Source organism: Mus caroli, chromosome 8 (assembly GCF_900094665.2).
Source record: "Mus caroli chromosome 8, CAROLI_EIJ_v1.1, whole genome shotgun sequence".
Taxonomy (NCBI): Eukaryota; Metazoa; Chordata; class Mammalia; order Rodentia; family Muridae; genus Mus; species Mus caroli.
In genome coordinates, this window is record NC_034577.1 from 7,634,806 (window position 1) to 7,652,568 (window position 17,763).

Below are 17,763 nucleotides of genomic sequence, written 5' to 3' on the forward strand. Positions count from 1 at the left end.
AATTGCTGCAAATTTCGAAAAAACCAAAAAAAAAAAAAAAAAAGTGAGAAATAGCCCTCAAATTTTAAATTATTCTGAAGGTCACTCCTGCAATCATAGCACCTTGGAAGCTGAGGCAGAAGAATTGCTGCAAATTTGAGGCGATTCTCCACCACATGTTGAGTTCTAGGCCAGCCTGGGATACATAATGCAGTACTGCCACAAACCAAATTCAAACCAAATTCAACTATTCTTTACTTCTGTTTTAAAAATATGTCAACATGTCAAGCAGCAGAAGGTGGGTTAAAACAGCATGCTGGAAATGTCTCTCTCTCTCTCTCTCTCTCACACACACACACACACACACACACACAAAAAAACAGGAGAGAAGAACTAAATCTCAGGGGTAGCAAATAAAAAGTAAACAAAAACCGAGACACAAATCCAAATATAACAATAATTAAACATGAACGCAGTCTATCACATCAGTTAAGAAGGAGATTGCCAGAACAGATTTGGAAAACACGATACAGCCATATGTTGTCTACAAAAATCTCACTTCAAATGCAATTGTATTGTCAGAATTAAAACAAAAAATAACCCAGAAAGACCACACTGGTAAAACACCAATCCAAAGAAATAGCTGTTTCAAAATCGAACAGTAATGAGACGTGACTCAGTGCCTGGAGCCAGGAGAAAAGTCAGCTCATCAGAGAGACAGGAGACATCGAGAGTGGGCATGCCTTGCACTGAGCTGGTCGGAGAATAGGAGCTGCTCCAGCTGCAAGAAAAGATAAACAGCACCCCTCTGGAGACTCCATCTCTCCTCTCCAGACATGATGCAAATGGTGGGTAAAGAACACACGGGGCTGTATGTATCCAACACTAATTGGACCCATATCTTCAGTTACACAAAGGAAGTTTACCAAGAAAGGACATACCCTGAGTTATAAAAGGAGCTTGAACATATATTTGCAAAACCATGGAAGTCAGGAGTTGTTTATTCTGTGGTCAGAATGAAATCATGATGAAACCAGATACTAAAACAAGAACTCCCACAGGGGACCGACCCCACCAGGCTGAGACAAACAACACATTCCAGATAGACCATAGATCAAAGTAAACGAGCTATTACTTTAGACTGAATGTAAATGGAATCAAGCAATGGGACGCAGCTAGTCTACACACGGAAAGGTATTTTGGACGACCAGAGCGTATATGAAAGCAGGAAGTCTCAAACAGGCCATCTAAAGCTTCCAGTGTACAAAGTTAGAAAAGGGGGGCAGAATAAATGCAAAGCAAAGACACAAAAGGAAATTATAAAGGCAGGAGAAAAATATTTCAAATTAAGAGCTCACTCTGTAACTCCAGCAGGTCCTGAGCTCATGATCCCCCTGCCTCAGCCTCCGTGGCATTGGGATTAACAGGCATGTGCTACTGGGCCTTGCAGATCAATGAAATTGGAAGCAGAGAAAAAAATCCACAAAACAACAACAAAAACCAATTCACTGAAAAATCAATATAGGGGGCTGGAGAGATGGCTCAGAGGTTAAGAGCACTGACTGCTTTTCCAGAGGTCCTGAGTTCAATTCTCAGCAACCACATGGTGACTCACAACCATCTGCAATGGGGATCCGATGCCCTCTTCTGGTCTGTCTGAAGACAGCTTCAGTGTACTCATATATATATATAATAAATAAATAAAAAAGAAAAAAGAAAAATCAATATAGTTAGTGTTGTGTTTTATAAAAGGAAAGAAGAAGAAGAAGAAGAAGAAGAAGAAGAAGAAGAAGAAGAAGAAGAAGAAGAAGAAGAAGAAGAAGAAGAAGAAGAAGAAGAAGAAGAAGAAGAAGAAGAAGAAGAAGAAGAAGAAGAAGAAGAAGAAGAAAGAGAGAGAGAGAGAGCGCGCAAAGCCAGGGATGTGTTTGGTGGAGGCGCTGTATGGTGTTGGGGAAGGGGGTCCCTCTGTGGGCCCGTGCTGAGGCATCCCATCCCCCTGAGGGAGCACTGTATAGTATAGAATAGAGTTTATTTAGGGCATGTGGGTATTGAAGGGGTAGTAGAGACAGAGAAAGGCAGAGACAGAGACAGACAGAACGAGACAGAGACAGAGAGAGAGGGGGAAAAGAGAAAGGAGGAGGAGGAGGGGGAGGAGGGGAGGAGGAGAGGCTGCCTATAAGCACATGGTGAGACGGGGGTGGGGGGGTGGGGAGGGGAATGCGGAGAGAAGGCCAGTGGGGGAAGAGAGTAAGAGAGCAAGGAAGAGGGTCAAGCAGCCCCTTTTATACTGAGTCAGGCACACCTGTCTGTTGCCAGGTAACTGCGGGGCAGAGCCTAGACCAAATGCTAATAGATACCAATAAAGAAAACGATGAAGATGATAATTTCTAATATTGGGGAATAAGTAAAGACCCTCACTTTTGCCACCACAGTCATGCCGGTGGGGGGATCAGTAACTCAGGAGGAACTGGTCATGACAGGAAGCCTCCTGGTACTGTCCAAGATTACCAGAGAGCCCAGATTATCCTGCAACCATTTAAAACTGAATTTGCCATCGGAAAGCTTTCAAAAAAGACATTTGTAGACTCAGACGGGTCCCTTGGCAAGATCTTCTGAACATTCAAAGATGACACGGCACCAGTCTTGCTTGATCTTTTCCAGAAAACAAAAGGCAGAACGTTGTGCTGCCCATGTTTTGTACGTGGCATTCCCTGATGTATAAACTGGACCAAGGGCTGGCAAGATGGCTCAGTGAGTAAAGGCTCTTGCTGCCAAGCCTCACAGCCTGGGTTCAATTTTCAGAACCCCACATGGGGAAAGGAAAGACTGTTCTTCAAGTTGTCCTTCTGTATGCACGCCAAGGTATGTGCACATACATGTACATAACACAACAACAACAAATTTAACCAGACCATGACAACACACAAAAAGAAGACTAAAAGCAGCTTTCCTAACTTGCTTACACAAAAAGTATTTAATAAAATATTAGCAAACAAGGAGATGATTCCAACCTGGAGCCATGTGGCCCAAGCAGCGAGTCAACCCAAGATGATCACCAGTCCAGAGGAACCAGGAAGGCCTAGATAGGCAGACAACACCCAAAAGGACCCCTGCCTGGTGCCACACTGCACAGGTGGGGCATAGCACTCCTGAGACCAATCCTGAGACAATCGCAGACACTCAGACACCACAGGCACCGCTAAGAGGAGCAAGTCAGTGGCAGAGAGATGGGAGAGAAAGAGAAACAGGAGGATGTGGGCACCATGAAGAGAGGCAGAATTGGAGACTTGAGTGAGTGAGTGAGGAACAGCCTGATGTGAGTAGCCACCTGGGACCATGGTGAGGACCTGGCCTGTGCTGCCATCAAGAGCCATGTCTGGGGTCGGTCCATGACCCTGCAGCAGCAGGAGTCTGCAACCACCCAAGACCAGTCTGATGTCTCTGGTCTGAGCCACTACCTGGGGCCATCTTGATGTCTGAGGCTGTACAGAATCAGCCCCACTCCTTGCTAGGGCATCATGAGCTGGCCCTGGGGCATGAGATCAGGAGAGCTGTCCCTGCCTGTCACCGGCTGCAGCACTCAGGAGAATGGGCCCTGCACCTTGCTTGGGTCACAATAGAGCTGATCCTGGTGGCAGGACACTGGCGAGCTGGCCCTGAGGATGTCAGTGTAGGAGAGCTGGTCCCACAACTTGTCTGCTGTACAGAGGTGAACATGAGGCAGAAAGGCTCCCACCTCATCTTTTGCCACCTATGCCAGGTGAGAGAACTGGCCTCATTCCTCACACAGCTGCCACACTTGGGAAAGCAGGTTCAGCACCTCACCTGGGCAGGACGGTAGAGCTGGCCCTGATGGTGTGGGCGTGGATGAGCAGTCCCTGAGGGCATGAAAACAGAGAGCTGGTTCTGCTCCCTTGCTGCCATTGGATGACCTAGCAGGGGCAGGGATGGAGAGCTTGCAGGCTGGCCAACTCAGCTACCTCCCAGGCCCAGATCCAGGACTTTAAATCAGCCCACCCCAGCATCTACCCCATAGATGAACTGCTGGAGTGTATGAAGGGGCAGTCCTACAGATCCAAAACTAAAGGATCTCCACGACACAGGGCAGCAACAGGACTCCAAGAGGAGTCTCAGAGGGTTCCAGTATTGATAGAGTAGCAGAATCCAGAAGCCTCAGAACAGACTCAAGGAAGTGATCATTTGCAAGCAAAGCGTAGACAAAAGGGCATACTGTGTGACACACTAAGATTTCCACAAGATCTTTTTTCTCTTGGCAGGGAGGTTGCAAGGGTGAAGGGTAGGTACCAGGGAGCAGGGAGATGAATGGGACTGAGGTACATGGTGTGAAACTCACACAAAGAAAGTAGTTTCAAAATAGCAACCAAAATGTTTGATATATAAAAAGAATAACACGCTGTGACTGAGTGGACTTTATTGTGGAAATGTAAAAAACTGCCTATCTGCATAGACACATACACACACACACACACACACACACACACACACGACCAATGTACAGACATGCAAACAGAACACTCATATACATACATTTAAAAAAAAAAAAAGGTTACTTTTAAGCTAAATCAAGACACTTGGGATGGAAAGTGGAGCCATGTAGGTGGGTAAAACTAGGGAATCCCTAAGATAATCTCACACTTAGGGCCAATTAAATTACAGATACAAAATGAACTCAGTAAAGAAACGATGACCTCGGGCTAAAGAGATGGCTCAGTGGTTAGGAGCACCGACTGCTCTTCCAGAGGTCCTGAGTTCAAATCCCAGCAACCACATGGTGGCTCACAACCACCTGTAATAAGATCTCATGCCCCCTTCTGGTGTGTCTGAAGACAGCTATAGTGCACTTAAATATAAAATGAATTAATAAATAAATCTTAAGAAAGAAAGAAAGAAAGAAAAGAAAGAAAGAAAGGAAAGAAAGAAAGAAAGAAAGAAAGAAAGAAAGAAAGAAAGAAAGAAAGAAAGAAAGAAAGAATGACCTCTCTCTCAAGGTATCTGAGAACAGATACCCACATGTAACGTAGTCATGTGTTAAAGGCACACCTAATCTTTTAAAAACTAAACTGATTGTATGTCCCACACATCGAGATGCAGCTGATTTTTAACAAACATGTCCAAGATTGTTTCACTTCTGAGAGTAGAGGGAGGAGGTGGAGAGACTGAGAATGTCACAGCGCTGTAAGAACCTGGATGGGGGCGGGGGGTGACATAACTGTGGAGGGATTTGGTTATGGTCCCATTAATCCTAATTATTTGTCATCTCCATTCTCACAGAGGAAAGCACAAAGAGTGCTGTCTATCAGTTATGTCAAAAGTGAGCAGAGGTTCAAAACCAGACCTCCCTCTGTGACCTTGGCCTAGTAATGTGAGCATTCAGGGCACCGTGCGTAGCATCCACAGCAGGATCTCCTGTTTTATCTCACACAATGTTCCCTCATGCTCTTGCTTCTTCCTTGCGCATAAAGGTCGCTCGCTCATACATTACCCTGATTCATCCTCACTGTGGCTGTGCTGGGTTGAATTCACCAAGGACATGTCAACAGTTAGACTTTTCATGAAAACTGAAAAGCATATCCATCCCACATGGACTGTATTTCAAACGAGTTTAAAACTGAAACTTGCTGGGTGTAGTGACACACACCTTTAATCCAAGCCCTGGGAGGCAGAGGTGGTAGGTGGATCTCTACCAGTCTGAAGTCAGCCTGATCTACACAGAGAATTCCAGACCAGCCAGCGGGTTGGTTTATGTAGTAAGACAATATCTCGAATAACAAACAAAATTACCAAAGCTTAAATCTCTCCCCCACCACACACACACACACACACACACACACACACACACAGAGAGAGAGAGAGAGAGAGAGAGAGAGAGAGAGAGAGAGAGAGAGAGAGAATATCTTCTTTTTGTACATGTATGTGTATGTTTGTGTATACCACCTTTTATGTGCATGCATGGAGACAGGTTCGTGTGTGCAACATGTAGTTCAGGGTCTTCCTGAATCACTCTTATTTTCTGAGAAACTGTCATTGAACCTGGAACTCCCCAACTCAGCCAGACCGGCTGGTAAGCAAGGGCCAGGGATCTGTGTGTCTGTCCTCCCTGCCCAGGCCCCCATTGCCACAACCACTGGCATGGGCCACCGAACTTGACTTTTTCCGTGCATCCTGGAAATCCAAATTCACACCTCTGACTGAGCCACCTCTCCAGCACTCATCTGAGCTGAGTAGCTCAGTTGAGTTTGAATGCAGCCCTGTGCCCTTGTCCTCTCTGCTGCAGAAATGGGCTAAGGCCTGGCAGATCCAATTTCAATGTCACTCTGCTGGCCTGGTGACTAAGGAATGCCTGGGCTGACAATGCAGTGAAAGTATGGGCGGGTTCTCTTCCTTTGTAGTTAGTCACCCTAAGTTACCCCCAGTCCAGGACTCTTGTTTGAACAAATACAAAATAAAAATGATCTAAGATATGCAGCAAAGCTTACAGGTTTATTAGCGGTACGTGTGGTAACTTCTCTTTCACCGTTTCAGTTCTAGCAACAAATCCATAAAAGCTTCATTTTTATACAAATAGTTTTATTACAAATTTGAATTCTTAAGAAATACACATTTAAAGAAATTACACAGAAGGCCTTAGTAGTCTTAAAAACTTTTTTGTTTTAGAGTGTGGGTACTTTTAGTGAATGTCACTTCAAGCATAGTGGTCCGAGTCTGCCCTCCTGCGACCTGTCCACTCCCTGCAGGGGCTGTGTCACAGCTCGAGAGGAGCTGGGAAGTTGCCTGTGTGTGCTCAGGTGTGAAATGCCTGCCAGGATGCAGGATGAAGGAGGCTAACAAAGGCCTTGGCTGTCGTACGGGAAGTCAGTCATTCAGTCTGTGGTTAGTGTTGCAAACCCTGAAAATACTCCACGCAGAGCAGAAGCAAGAAGCGCCAGGCACAGGGCTCATTATCATAGACACCATGTTTAGGAATGGGGTTGGCTTTGGCTATCTCTGCGCCTCCTCTGGTTTGGGAGTGAGTTTGAGGAAAGCTGGTGTTTCACATTCGGTGGCCTGATGTTGGTAACCCTGTGAAAGGATAGTAGTTTCTCCAGAGGCAAAAACCAAGTGCGCTTTATTTAACAACAGGCTCTACGCTAGAACTTGACCTGCCTAATTGCTGACACCTATATAAATTACTAATATATATATATATATTTATTTACTTATTTATTTTCCATCTAACCTTTGGACCATCTTTATTCCACAGGAAAGCCATGACTTCCACAAAAGCAGCTGCGTAGTACCACACAGGGCATGAGTTTGTGTTTGGGGCTGAAACGATGGAGTTCCATGTAGAAAGAGGAAGAAACCAGTTCCCTTGACTGTTCTCTGCACAGCCCCTCGAGGGACCTGACGTGGAAACACTGGACAGTGGGTTGGACAGCACTCACGTCTGGGGTGACAGGATGAAGCGGGCTGTGGGCTGTGTGGAGAGCGCCTCACGCCCCTAGCACCTTTGGGTTTCTTATGGAGTTCTCGCCCCAGACATCAGTGCACTGGATTGCAAAACGCAATTCATCTTTTATTGGATCAGGAGCGCCATTTGGTATGTGCCATTATGGAAAGCTCTCCGCTGCCTGTCCTTCTCCTTCAGCAAACAGAGGCCAACGAAGCGGGGTGTGTTAGTTAGGCGAATCCCTATAAGGCACTTTATGGTTTTCATAGTGGACAGTGAGGTACACAGGATACAATTCTAGGGTTCATTGCTGTTACAAATACAATGGGAGGGAGAAGAGGACAAGGGGGGAGTAGCACCATGTTGTGACGGTGGCAGAGGCGAGCATCATAGTTATGTTCTTCTCATGCACACTTGGCAGCGGCTGACGTGCGTGCGCAGCTCCCCTGCCTTCAAGGTGGACGGCGTGGGCTTCCTGCAACACAACAGAGTTACACCGTCAGCAGCAGCAGCAGCAGCAGCAGCAGCACTGAATCATGGAGCATCAGAAATGCAGATGCTTACAGAATCAGAAATTCTGTAGCCCCAGCTCCAGAGCCCCGTGATCCCTAAGGGACCAGATAAACACCCATCTACATTGATGATAATCAGCAACTGGGGTCTGTGGTTCTACAACATGGGAATGTTTTAGACATTACCTACATGCAGGAGCCCACCAGAGCCCAGCCGAGATCACCTCTCAGCCATAGGGCTAATTAGCTTTTCTTTTCTTTTTTTTTAAAGAAATATGTACTTTTTATTAATTTATTTTTCTTTATACAAGTACACTGTAACTATCTTCGGATACACAGCAGGAGAGTGCATCAGACCCCATTACAGATTGTTGTGAGCCACCATGTGGTTGCTGAGAATTGAACTCAGGACCTCTGGAAGAGCAGTCAGTGCTCCTAATCACTGAGCCAGCTCTCTAGTCCTATAATTAGCTTTTCATTGTCTCTAATAGATTAGAGCCTTCCCAGGGTATGGAAGAACATTATTCTTCTGCACAATATTTGACAGTGAGTGTTCCTTACATTCCATTGGATGGTAGGGTAAGTGATAAACCTGGAATAATGAGCTGACACTCAAAACCTGTTCATAGCCCTGGGAGTGTTTCCATACACATGGCCTGAGGTGAGGCCAGAGAGAGGGGGAGACACTGAGCAGCTGAGACTCGTCTTGATCCTTATTTTAGTCATTAGCAAGGTGAATTCTCACCTCTGATTGGTACTTATCAAATTCAACTAAACGTTGAGGTAGCTCACCAACCACATAGATCAACATCTTGTCCTGAACTTGAAGGAGCTTACCCTACAAATTCCATTACAAATTCCAGCATTAAGAAAAAAAAATATCTAATTGTGTTTAAGGAGGCATTTTGGTTCATTATACCAGGCTGCTGGTTCTAATCAAAAGTCCCATTTTCGGCTATTAACCTTATAACGAAGCCCACCCCAGCCCCAGCTGAAGGGTAAGAAGCAGACTCTAGTTTCCATAACTAAACTAGACTGTGTTTGCTAATGCTGCATCTGGCAAATTCCCATATCCTAGCAGTTGAGCACATGATACTTCGGGATGTTTAGCAAATGACCTGATCTGAAAAACAAAATAGCTGCAGAATTCCTCACGGCAGCCTCAGAAACAGAGAAGACAGAGAGGATTCTCTGCAGGAGAGAGTGGCCATGTCTGGGCAGGAGCAGTAAGAGACTACTCCTGCCACATCAGCCAACATGCTCCTGACCATTGGAGGTGGACCAAAGTAACTTCAACAAAGCCAGCATCTCTGGGCTCATTGTTCTCAAATGAATCTTAGAAATGGGAAGGGACAAGAAAGGAAAGACTTGCCTATTATTTCAGTGATATTTGTGCTGAAAGAAATGTCTTTTGTTAAGTTCCTTAGTTCACATATCCTGCACACCTTATGTAAATGCTACAGAGAGGAGCCACACAGCCCTCCTCACTGGCTATTAAGGATACAATGTTTCACAAGCCGTTTGAAGATTTCAGCTGCTTTATAACATTTTAGCACATTCATCTACGAAAATGGCAAATGACCTCTTTTCTTTCTCAGCTCCCCAGCAAATGGAAGAATGGAGTCTATCACCTCGGATCACCTTTGAAAATCATCCAGGTCATCTGCCCTCTCAGAACAGACTCCTATTTGGTGGGTTATAGGAAACAAAAGAGAAAGGGCTGCCAGGAGGCCAGAGCCCTCCAGGTCTAACTCACTTGAACATCTCGCTTCTCTCTATGGTGGCGAGCCAAAAGCTGTAAGCATTTGCGTAGTAATTGCACGTTCCTCTGCCGTGGCACTCGATGAATGGGGCGCTTCTAAACTCTTCCAGACAGGACCCGGGGGATGCGAGGGCTTGGCCGGAACCTTCAGCACCAGCGCTGGTGTGCTGTAGGACAAGCATAAGGCATGAGGCTGAGGTTTTATCACCTAAACCCAAAGAGAGATTCGTCGTCCCTAGGAAGGAGCCAGGATGCCTCCTTAGGGGGGTTCCAGGTCCCTCCTAGTCCACCCTCATCCCAGGCTCACAGACTTTGAGACAAAACAAAACAAAACAAAACAAAACAAAAACAAAAAAAAACTGCTCAACAGCCCTGGTAGTCCACCATCCATGCCTGCTGGCCAGGCTGGGACACTCAGGCCTCTACACCATCCCAGAATCCAGACACCAGCTCCTCTCAGTGAGAGGGGAGCACCCAGCTTTCTTAGAAAATAATTAGGAAGCCCTTTTCCTGTCAAATACTAACATCAGTTTGCAGGTCAGATGAACAAATTGGTTCTGCCCGAGAGTTTTAAAGAGAAAGGCAAAGATGTCTGCTTAGAATGCTTACTTAAAGTTAGTAAATTCCTCCGCGTTTTCTTACTAGTTCAGGACTTGTGGGAGTTCAGTCAATACTTTTCAGCATGATGATAAAACCACATATGTGGTTACACTTACATATGTGTAAGCTACAGTGAGCTCCTCACACAGGGAATCGCCCCTGTCATAACCGGCTTTTTAAAGGAAAGGTTACAAGGGGCTAACAAACATCCAAAACCAGCCAGGTGATAGACGAGCGTACCTCACTGCCCAGGTGCATCCTGGGTATTAGCCTGGGAGGATCATTCTCCTGGCCACCATTTTGGCAGGAGCAGTGTAAGCTCACAGGGGTACCCATGTTCCCACCCATCGAGTGCTCTCTGCTTTAAAGCTCCTGTGTGTTAACAATACAGGAAGAGCTGGTCAGGTTTCAGGTGCTGGTCACATGACTACGGAGGAGAGTCCACACTCTAGTTGCTCCCTAGAGCTCATGGGAGGCAGCAGCTCCCAACACAGAGGAGCAGGGAGCCCTGGATGCACTGTAGACTGCAAGAGCAACAGACCAGGCTCCAAGTTACATTCAACAAGGGATGATCTGGGCAGTTTGGAGTCATAGAGGAGATAACGACATCAATGGGGGCCCTCCCAAGGAAATATAGTCTCCCAAACACTCACCATCACGAAGGAGTAGCCGATCCACAGTGAGGACCAACCGTTGGGGCACTGCGGAATCTGAATGGTCTGACTGTGTACCGCCATCACCATGGCCGGCGCTTCGCAAACCGCACACCTGGAAGAGAAGAAGCAGGCGTTCTGTGTGGATGGGCCTGGGGATGACCCATCCCTTGCCCTCTCTCCCTGGCTCTCCTGGCTCAAGTCTAAGTGAATAAATAATGTGGCAGTGCCAGGACTCAGGCTCAGGGACTCCTCTTTGGTTGTACAAGCCCATCTCTCTCCTAAAACATTCAATTCAAAAGCAGTTGTTTTGTTTTTTGTTTTTTGTTTTTAACTATTCTATAAGAGGAACAATGGGATCGTCATAACCGTGGCAGAGGGAATCACTGTTCTGGCCCCTCCTGAGGACAAAGTCCCTCCTGGGACAGGCTAGCTTAAGCCCAGCCATGACAAGGCACCCCAGAGTGAGTGAAAACCACAGCGTGGTCGGATGTTCTAAAGCTCGCTCAAGTAAGGGAGTCCTGGATGGTGGGGGAGTGCACTGCTTAAAAACACAAACAGCAGCAGCAAAATAATTACATTCCAGTCACAGAGTGAAGAGAGTGTTAGCCACGCTGCTAAATGAGTACAAACGTGTGAATAATTACACAAGTTCTGCATGCGTGGACGGGAAGTGGGTGGGCGGGCGGCTAGATTAGTCATTCCATTTTCTGTGCTGTGTGTGTGTGTGTGTGTGTGTGTGTGTGTGTCTGTCTGTCTGTCTGTCTGTCTGTCTCTGTGTGTGTCTGTCTGTGTGGACATACACACATATGTGTATGTGTTTCTGTCTGTCTGCCTGTATGTGTGTGTGTCTGTCTGTCTGTGTGTGCATGTGTGTATGCGCATGTGTGTGTGTGTGTGTGTGTGTGTGTATGTGTATGCACGCACACACACTCTCTCTACTTTAGTCACATAAATGTAGATGAACTAAAAGGTTCCATTAAACACCAGCCACTGAAATTGAAATGGCCTTGTCCATCTGCCTTCTGCCTTTCAGGCATGGAAAATAAAGTGCCCTTCTTCCCAGGATGCTTTGGTGCTAGGGGGAAGAGGAGGGGCGGGCCAAAGAGAAGGAGAGCCGTGGTTAGTGTCACAAGCCAGGCCATCACAGATTCCATTCCTCTCTGACCACCTGTCCTTTCTCTCAGGTGATGGAATTGCGACTTTATGGCCACTCCTGTCTGTAGAAAGTACTTAGAAATTGTAGCCAACAGGATAAAGAAAGCAGCTGACATCTCTTAGGCTCAAAACTCAAAAGGAAAGATTTATGTCAATGTTTCTAAAATTAAGCTTTTGGGTCTTCCCACAGGAGAGAAGGGACCTGGAAGTCCTGAAACATTGCTGGAAACCATCAAGCTAAAGTAACTCTCAGCCCAGGAAGGAGGCCACATCCCTACAACAGGGAATTAGAGATGCCTGTGTGGCTGGGTGAGACCTGAAGGGCCCCTCAAGCTGCAGGGACATAAAGAACCCTAAAATGCCAAATCTTAGGTATGCATCTCAGGTGTGCTCACAGAACAGGAACCTTGTGAAGGCAAACGCCCATGGAGAAAAGAATGAGACACACAGTTTCCCTGGGCCTGTGTCTTCAACCAAATCAAGACCAGCATAGATGCCATTCCAAAAGTAACCAAGAGATATCAATAATAATCAGTTTCTACCTGTTTTCCAAGGAAAGCTAAAAAGAAAAATCACAGAAAGTTAGTTTTCCTTCTAGTGCCTTCAACACAGCCTGGGCAGGAGTCTGCATACAGATCACACGTCTGTACGGCATGCTCTGTGTACTGCCTGTGTTGGCATGCTCTGTGTACTCTTCAAGTGTAATAAATGACATTTTCCATCATAAGACCCAATAAAGGCTGTCACGAGGGACTTCAGAGCACGACCACAGAGAGTCTGTGACCCTCTGGTAAAGCTGATCTGCCAGGCTGCCTGTCTGTCTGTCTTCATGCTCGCTCATGTTTTTAAAGGACCTGTGAAGATCTCGGCATGGTGGAGCAGACTCAAAATCTGAGCACTTAAGAAGCTGAGGCATGAGGATCTCAAGTTAAAGGCCAACCTGGGCTGCATAGTGAGAGCTGCCTCGCAAGGGTGCATGAAGATGCCTGGTGCTTTCTCGTAAGTTCCTAAGGAATGCTCCCGAGATCTCATTCCTTCTGTCTTTAATATACTGCACGCACAAAGTGAACCATTAGCCAAGTGAGTCTGTCCATTTCCATGTTTCTGTCATTTCTTAGTACAACTGAGCAATAAACTGTTATTATGATGGAAATTAGCAAACAAAATTAAAAATAGGACAATCTTATACTTTTCACTCATAAAATGTCCAGCCTTACTTCCTACCAGGCAAGATCTTGAGTTGAAAACACTCCAGATATCTGTCACTGTGGGGACAAGCTTAATGTGGGAATTACTAAGCCAGAGACATACGCATTCTCAGTCGGTATTACACAGTCTCAAGGGAGCAAACTTCAATGGGCCAGGGGGCAGGAAATGGATCTGTGCTCCTCCACCATCAATTCTGTGGTACTAGGGATCACGCCTAAGTTTCTGAGTGAAATGAATCTGAAATCATTTTTATGCACAAACACTACACAAGCAGATGAGACAGGTATTATATATTCGGTACTATAGTTCCACAGGCTTCATTTTGCAACCACTTGGGCTACTGTGAAAAACACAACAGAGACTGACAAGTGTTAGTGAGGATGTGAAGGAAAAGGGGGAGAGAGCCCTTGTGCGTGGCCGGTGGGGATGTCAGGATGTCAAGGACATCAAGGGCACGGCCACTGGGGGGAAAAACAGTAAGGAAGTGTCTCAAACTCAAACGCTTAAAAATAGAATCAATGTGTGACTCAGAAATCCCAATTCTGGATGGAGCAAAGGACGGAAGGCAAGAAGTTAGGTGTAAACACCTGCATTCGGAGTAGGTTTAGTCAGAACAGCCAACCCAGACAGCCGTGGGCAGTGCAGGCGTGGATACACAAAATCCAATGTGCACCCATTCATCCTTTAAGAAAGGACATTTGGGAGCTGGAGAGATGAATTAGTGTGGCTAAGAAAATGCAAAGGACCCAGAAGAGGCTCCCATAGCAGGTGACTCTCAACTCCATGTAACTCCAGCTCCGGGGGGATCTGATGTCTCTGGCTACAAGGACAGCTGCACTCATGTGCACATACACACACACACGCACACGCACACGCGCACACACACACACACACGTGCACGCACGCACACACATGCACACACACACACACACACACACGCACAAATCTTCTTTTAAAGAAAAAAAAAGCATGATGGTGCATGCCTTTAACCCCAGCCTGGGAAGGCAGAAGCAGACCTCTCTACATTCAAGGCCAAGTGTGCACCGATTTCTCGTCTTCATTTTTAACAACTGCCTCTGTGGATGCTAAGCTTACCTGCTAATGAAGGGCCGGATGTTGTCCCCAGAGATGGGTGCCATGGACATGGGCATGGGCTCTGGCGTGGACAGCCAGTAGGAGTAGTCGTTCCTGGAGGCGAAGTTGCAGACGTTGTTGATGTTGCAGAAGAGAAAAGGCATTGTGCTGAACTTGCGCAGGCAGCTGCCAGCCGTACCTGATCAGGAAAGAACACAGTGGGAAGTGAGAGCCTGCGGTCTGGTCCACACAGTGTGGAAACGGCACTAGTAAGCTGGGATGCTGGCGAGTGATTGGCAGATTAGATTTCAACTGATCAGGTAATAAGGAAACCATAAGGAGCAACACAGATGTGTTTGAGGCAAGGAAAACATGCCAACAGAGTGTGCCAACAGAAGGCAGCCTGTCCCAGGAGGAATGTTTGGTGCATGACTGTAGGTCTCTCAGCCGCTGTGCTTCTGACTTTACTCGGTTACATCAGCAATGTGCACAACCCTAGGGCAACACTTGGAGGAGGGTCCCTGGAGCAGATAAAAATAGTGGGCATATGCATGTGGCTTCCTGTTGCGCCAAAAGAACTCGGCGGGGGTTGGGGGGCAGTCCAGAAGATGCAGAGAGCCTCTGTCAGAATAACATGGCGTATTTCTAGAAGAGCCGACATTAAGCAGCCCGATTTTAAGAACATTGCACAAATTGCTACGTGTGCCACAGGACCCTCAACTGTACTTAATAACTAGAGTGAGATCTTAAGTTTTACAAATTTAAAAACGTCTAAGGACCAAGCCCTCATAGACCATGCTTCTCACAAGACATATAGAAGCTGTTGAACTGAGGGGTCAGCGTGTGGGGGGTGAAAGGAGATTTGACCAGCCCTTGCCAAAAGACACTACCTACCCAGCCCACCCACACTGTAGCAAATAGAAAAGGATGCCATATTCCTAATTAGGAGCCCACTACATGCCACACAGGAAAAGAACTGCATCTTACCCAAGTCCTGCCCATGGGCACGCTCGTTGCCTTGGACGTAGAGCAGAGAGTATCCATGGTAAAGAATTTTGGTCCCTGGGGGACACAGTGGGTCATCTGTTGTCTGACTATGCCTGGTGACAAGGAAGCCATGGTCCACAGATGGGGTACCTGGGGGACCCATGGATCCTGGCAGCCCATCGGGGCCTGGTGGGCCAGGAAACCCTCTTGGACCTGTGGGAGAGAAGATAAAAGAGCACCTTATTACCTACCATCCGGCTCCCTCCAAAGCCCCTGCTCCCGGCTCCAAGGAACCGCAGCTAGCTGCTCTGCCCCAAAGTAGCAGAAGTGTCTGACCTTTCGCCGCACGAAACTAAGGTTGCGGAAAGGGCAAAACTAAGTCTTCGCAGGCCTCCACATCACACCTTGGCATAGCTTTATGAGCCCAGAGTGCAGCAGGAGACAACCTCTTCCATGAATAAACAGAGTAGCCTATACTGCTCCATTCATAAGGAATCCTGGGCTGCTCAGAGGGAAGAGCGAGCACTACAGAATCCACACAACAGCTTTACTCTCATCCAATAGCCTGAGCATGAAGGAAGTCCTCAGATAACTGGATCCTGCATCCCTCGGACGGCTGAAGCACATGCCGCCCCAGGTCTGCAGAGCTGTGCTCTTTGCACAGAGACACCACAGTGGGACAGTCCCTGCTTCGCACGAGGGCCCATGAAGATTATTCCACACCAGTGGCCTCGGGACAAACACTGACATTATTATTTTTCATTTCTATTTTCCACTAGCTGTGGCTAAAACAGAATTTTTGTAGCTGTGGGATGCTGTGCTGCTACGAATCCACGGGGGCCCACCCCCTTGGCTACTCTGGAAAGCACACACCTTAACTGATCAACAACAGCAACCCTCAGCTCCCTCGGGAGCCTCTCTCTTCTAAGACGTGGACTACCTTGGTACCCTGTCAGAACTATTTTTAACTTCCTTCCTTTTGAGGTTCCTCAGGCCGGGGTCAATTGTTTCTGCTGTAAAGACCTACCAGGTGGTCCAAAGGGTCCTGTCTCTCCTTTCTGGCCAGGGGCACCATCGAACCCAGGGACACCTGGAGGTCCAGGCAAGCCCACTGAGCCTGTCACACCTGCGGGAAAGGGAGAAGTCTTTGTGATCTGGTCTGGTGAGCAGCAAACTGGCCCTCTTTCTCCCCTTCTCCAGGGAAGCAAGCATAGGGCCCACACTGCTGATATGTCTGAGAGACCTATGGATCCTGGTAGCCTGTCAGGGCCTGGGTAGACCCAGTTGCTTCTTGCAGAGCCCAGGCAGGGCTCCCCTGTTGGAGTCTCAGATGACATACTGTATATAAGGGGTATTGCCCCAACCCTGTCCCTCAGACTGTCCCCTGAGCTCTCCCAAGCTTTCTGCAGGTGCTATGTGACAGCCAGACCTGGAAAGGGTCAAGTAAGGGAGACAGGGAGAGAGGTCTGTCTGTCCTCCCTCCTTGCTGTGCTTTTGAGCAATGGTTCTCAACTTGTGGGTCACAATCCCCACAGGGGTCACACATCAGATGTCCTGCATGTCAAATATTTACATTATTAACAGCAGCAAAATTACAGCTAGGAAGCAAGAATGAAATAGCTTTATGGTTGGTGGTCATTACAACATGAGGAACTGAATTAAAGAGTCACAGCATTAGGAAGGTTGAGAGCCACTAGTCTAGAGTCTCAGTGTTCAAGCCATGGGCAGGCTGTGGTGACCGTTTCCACATGCACAGTTAACTCATAAGCAGCTTGAAGCGTAACATTTCTTGGTTGCTGTTTCCAATCCCCCAGCTTTCTCTCAGCCCCTTTCCCACCAGCTCCTGAGAGAGGAATGGCAGAGAATAGCAAGGGCCTAGAGGAGGGTGTGCTGGAAACACAGGGGAGGAGCCACAGGGCCTTTGCTCATAGACAGAGTAACTCATGAGCCCTGACTATGAGTGGCAACCCCAGCAGCCCATGGGAACCTGTGCTCCACTCTGCCAGCTGCCCTGCCAAGTAAGGCAGGGTTGGATATTTCTAAGTCTAACTGTGTTGAGTTGTAAGCCTCTGGTCTTCTTGTATTTTACTTGCCATTTAGAGTGGGGGGGGGTTGTCTTTCAAAAACTTTATTATATCTGGTGTACTTTAAACAAAGTCCACATTCAAATATAAATGTGTTTGTATAGTCAACCGCTGTTCAGACTCTGGGCTTAGACACATAGGTGATAGGAAACCCGCCCACATACCCAGGCACCTACACAACCCCACATGCACACCCAGGTACCTTCACAACCCCACATGCACACCCAGACACCTACACAACCCCACTTGCACACCCAGGCACCTACACAACCCCACATGCACACCCAGGCACCTA

At 47.2% G+C, this 17,763-nt stretch overlaps 1 protein-coding gene across 1 annotated transcript in view; it reads right to left on the bottom strand.

The window, feature by feature from the left end:
* Positions 1-6,461: 6,461 nt before the first annotated feature.
* Positions 6,462-17,763, bottom strand: part of Col4a1 (collagen type IV alpha 1 chain) — a 116,318-nt gene continuing 105,016 nt past the window's right edge. Inside the window, exons 47-52 of the mRNA XM_021169414.2 lie at positions 16,412-16,510; positions 15,385-15,597; positions 14,419-14,596; positions 10,957-11,071; positions 9,698-9,870; positions 6,462-7,904 (exon numbers count right to left, since the gene is read on the bottom strand). Coding sequence (XP_021025073.1) covers positions 7,823-7,904; positions 9,698-9,870; positions 10,957-11,071; positions 14,419-14,596; positions 15,385-15,597; positions 16,412-16,510 — 860 coding nt within the window. The 3' untranslated portion in view covers positions 6,462-7,822. The remainder of the gene's footprint in view (positions 7,905-9,697; positions 9,871-10,956; positions 11,072-14,418; positions 14,597-15,384; positions 15,598-16,411; positions 16,511-17,763) is intronic.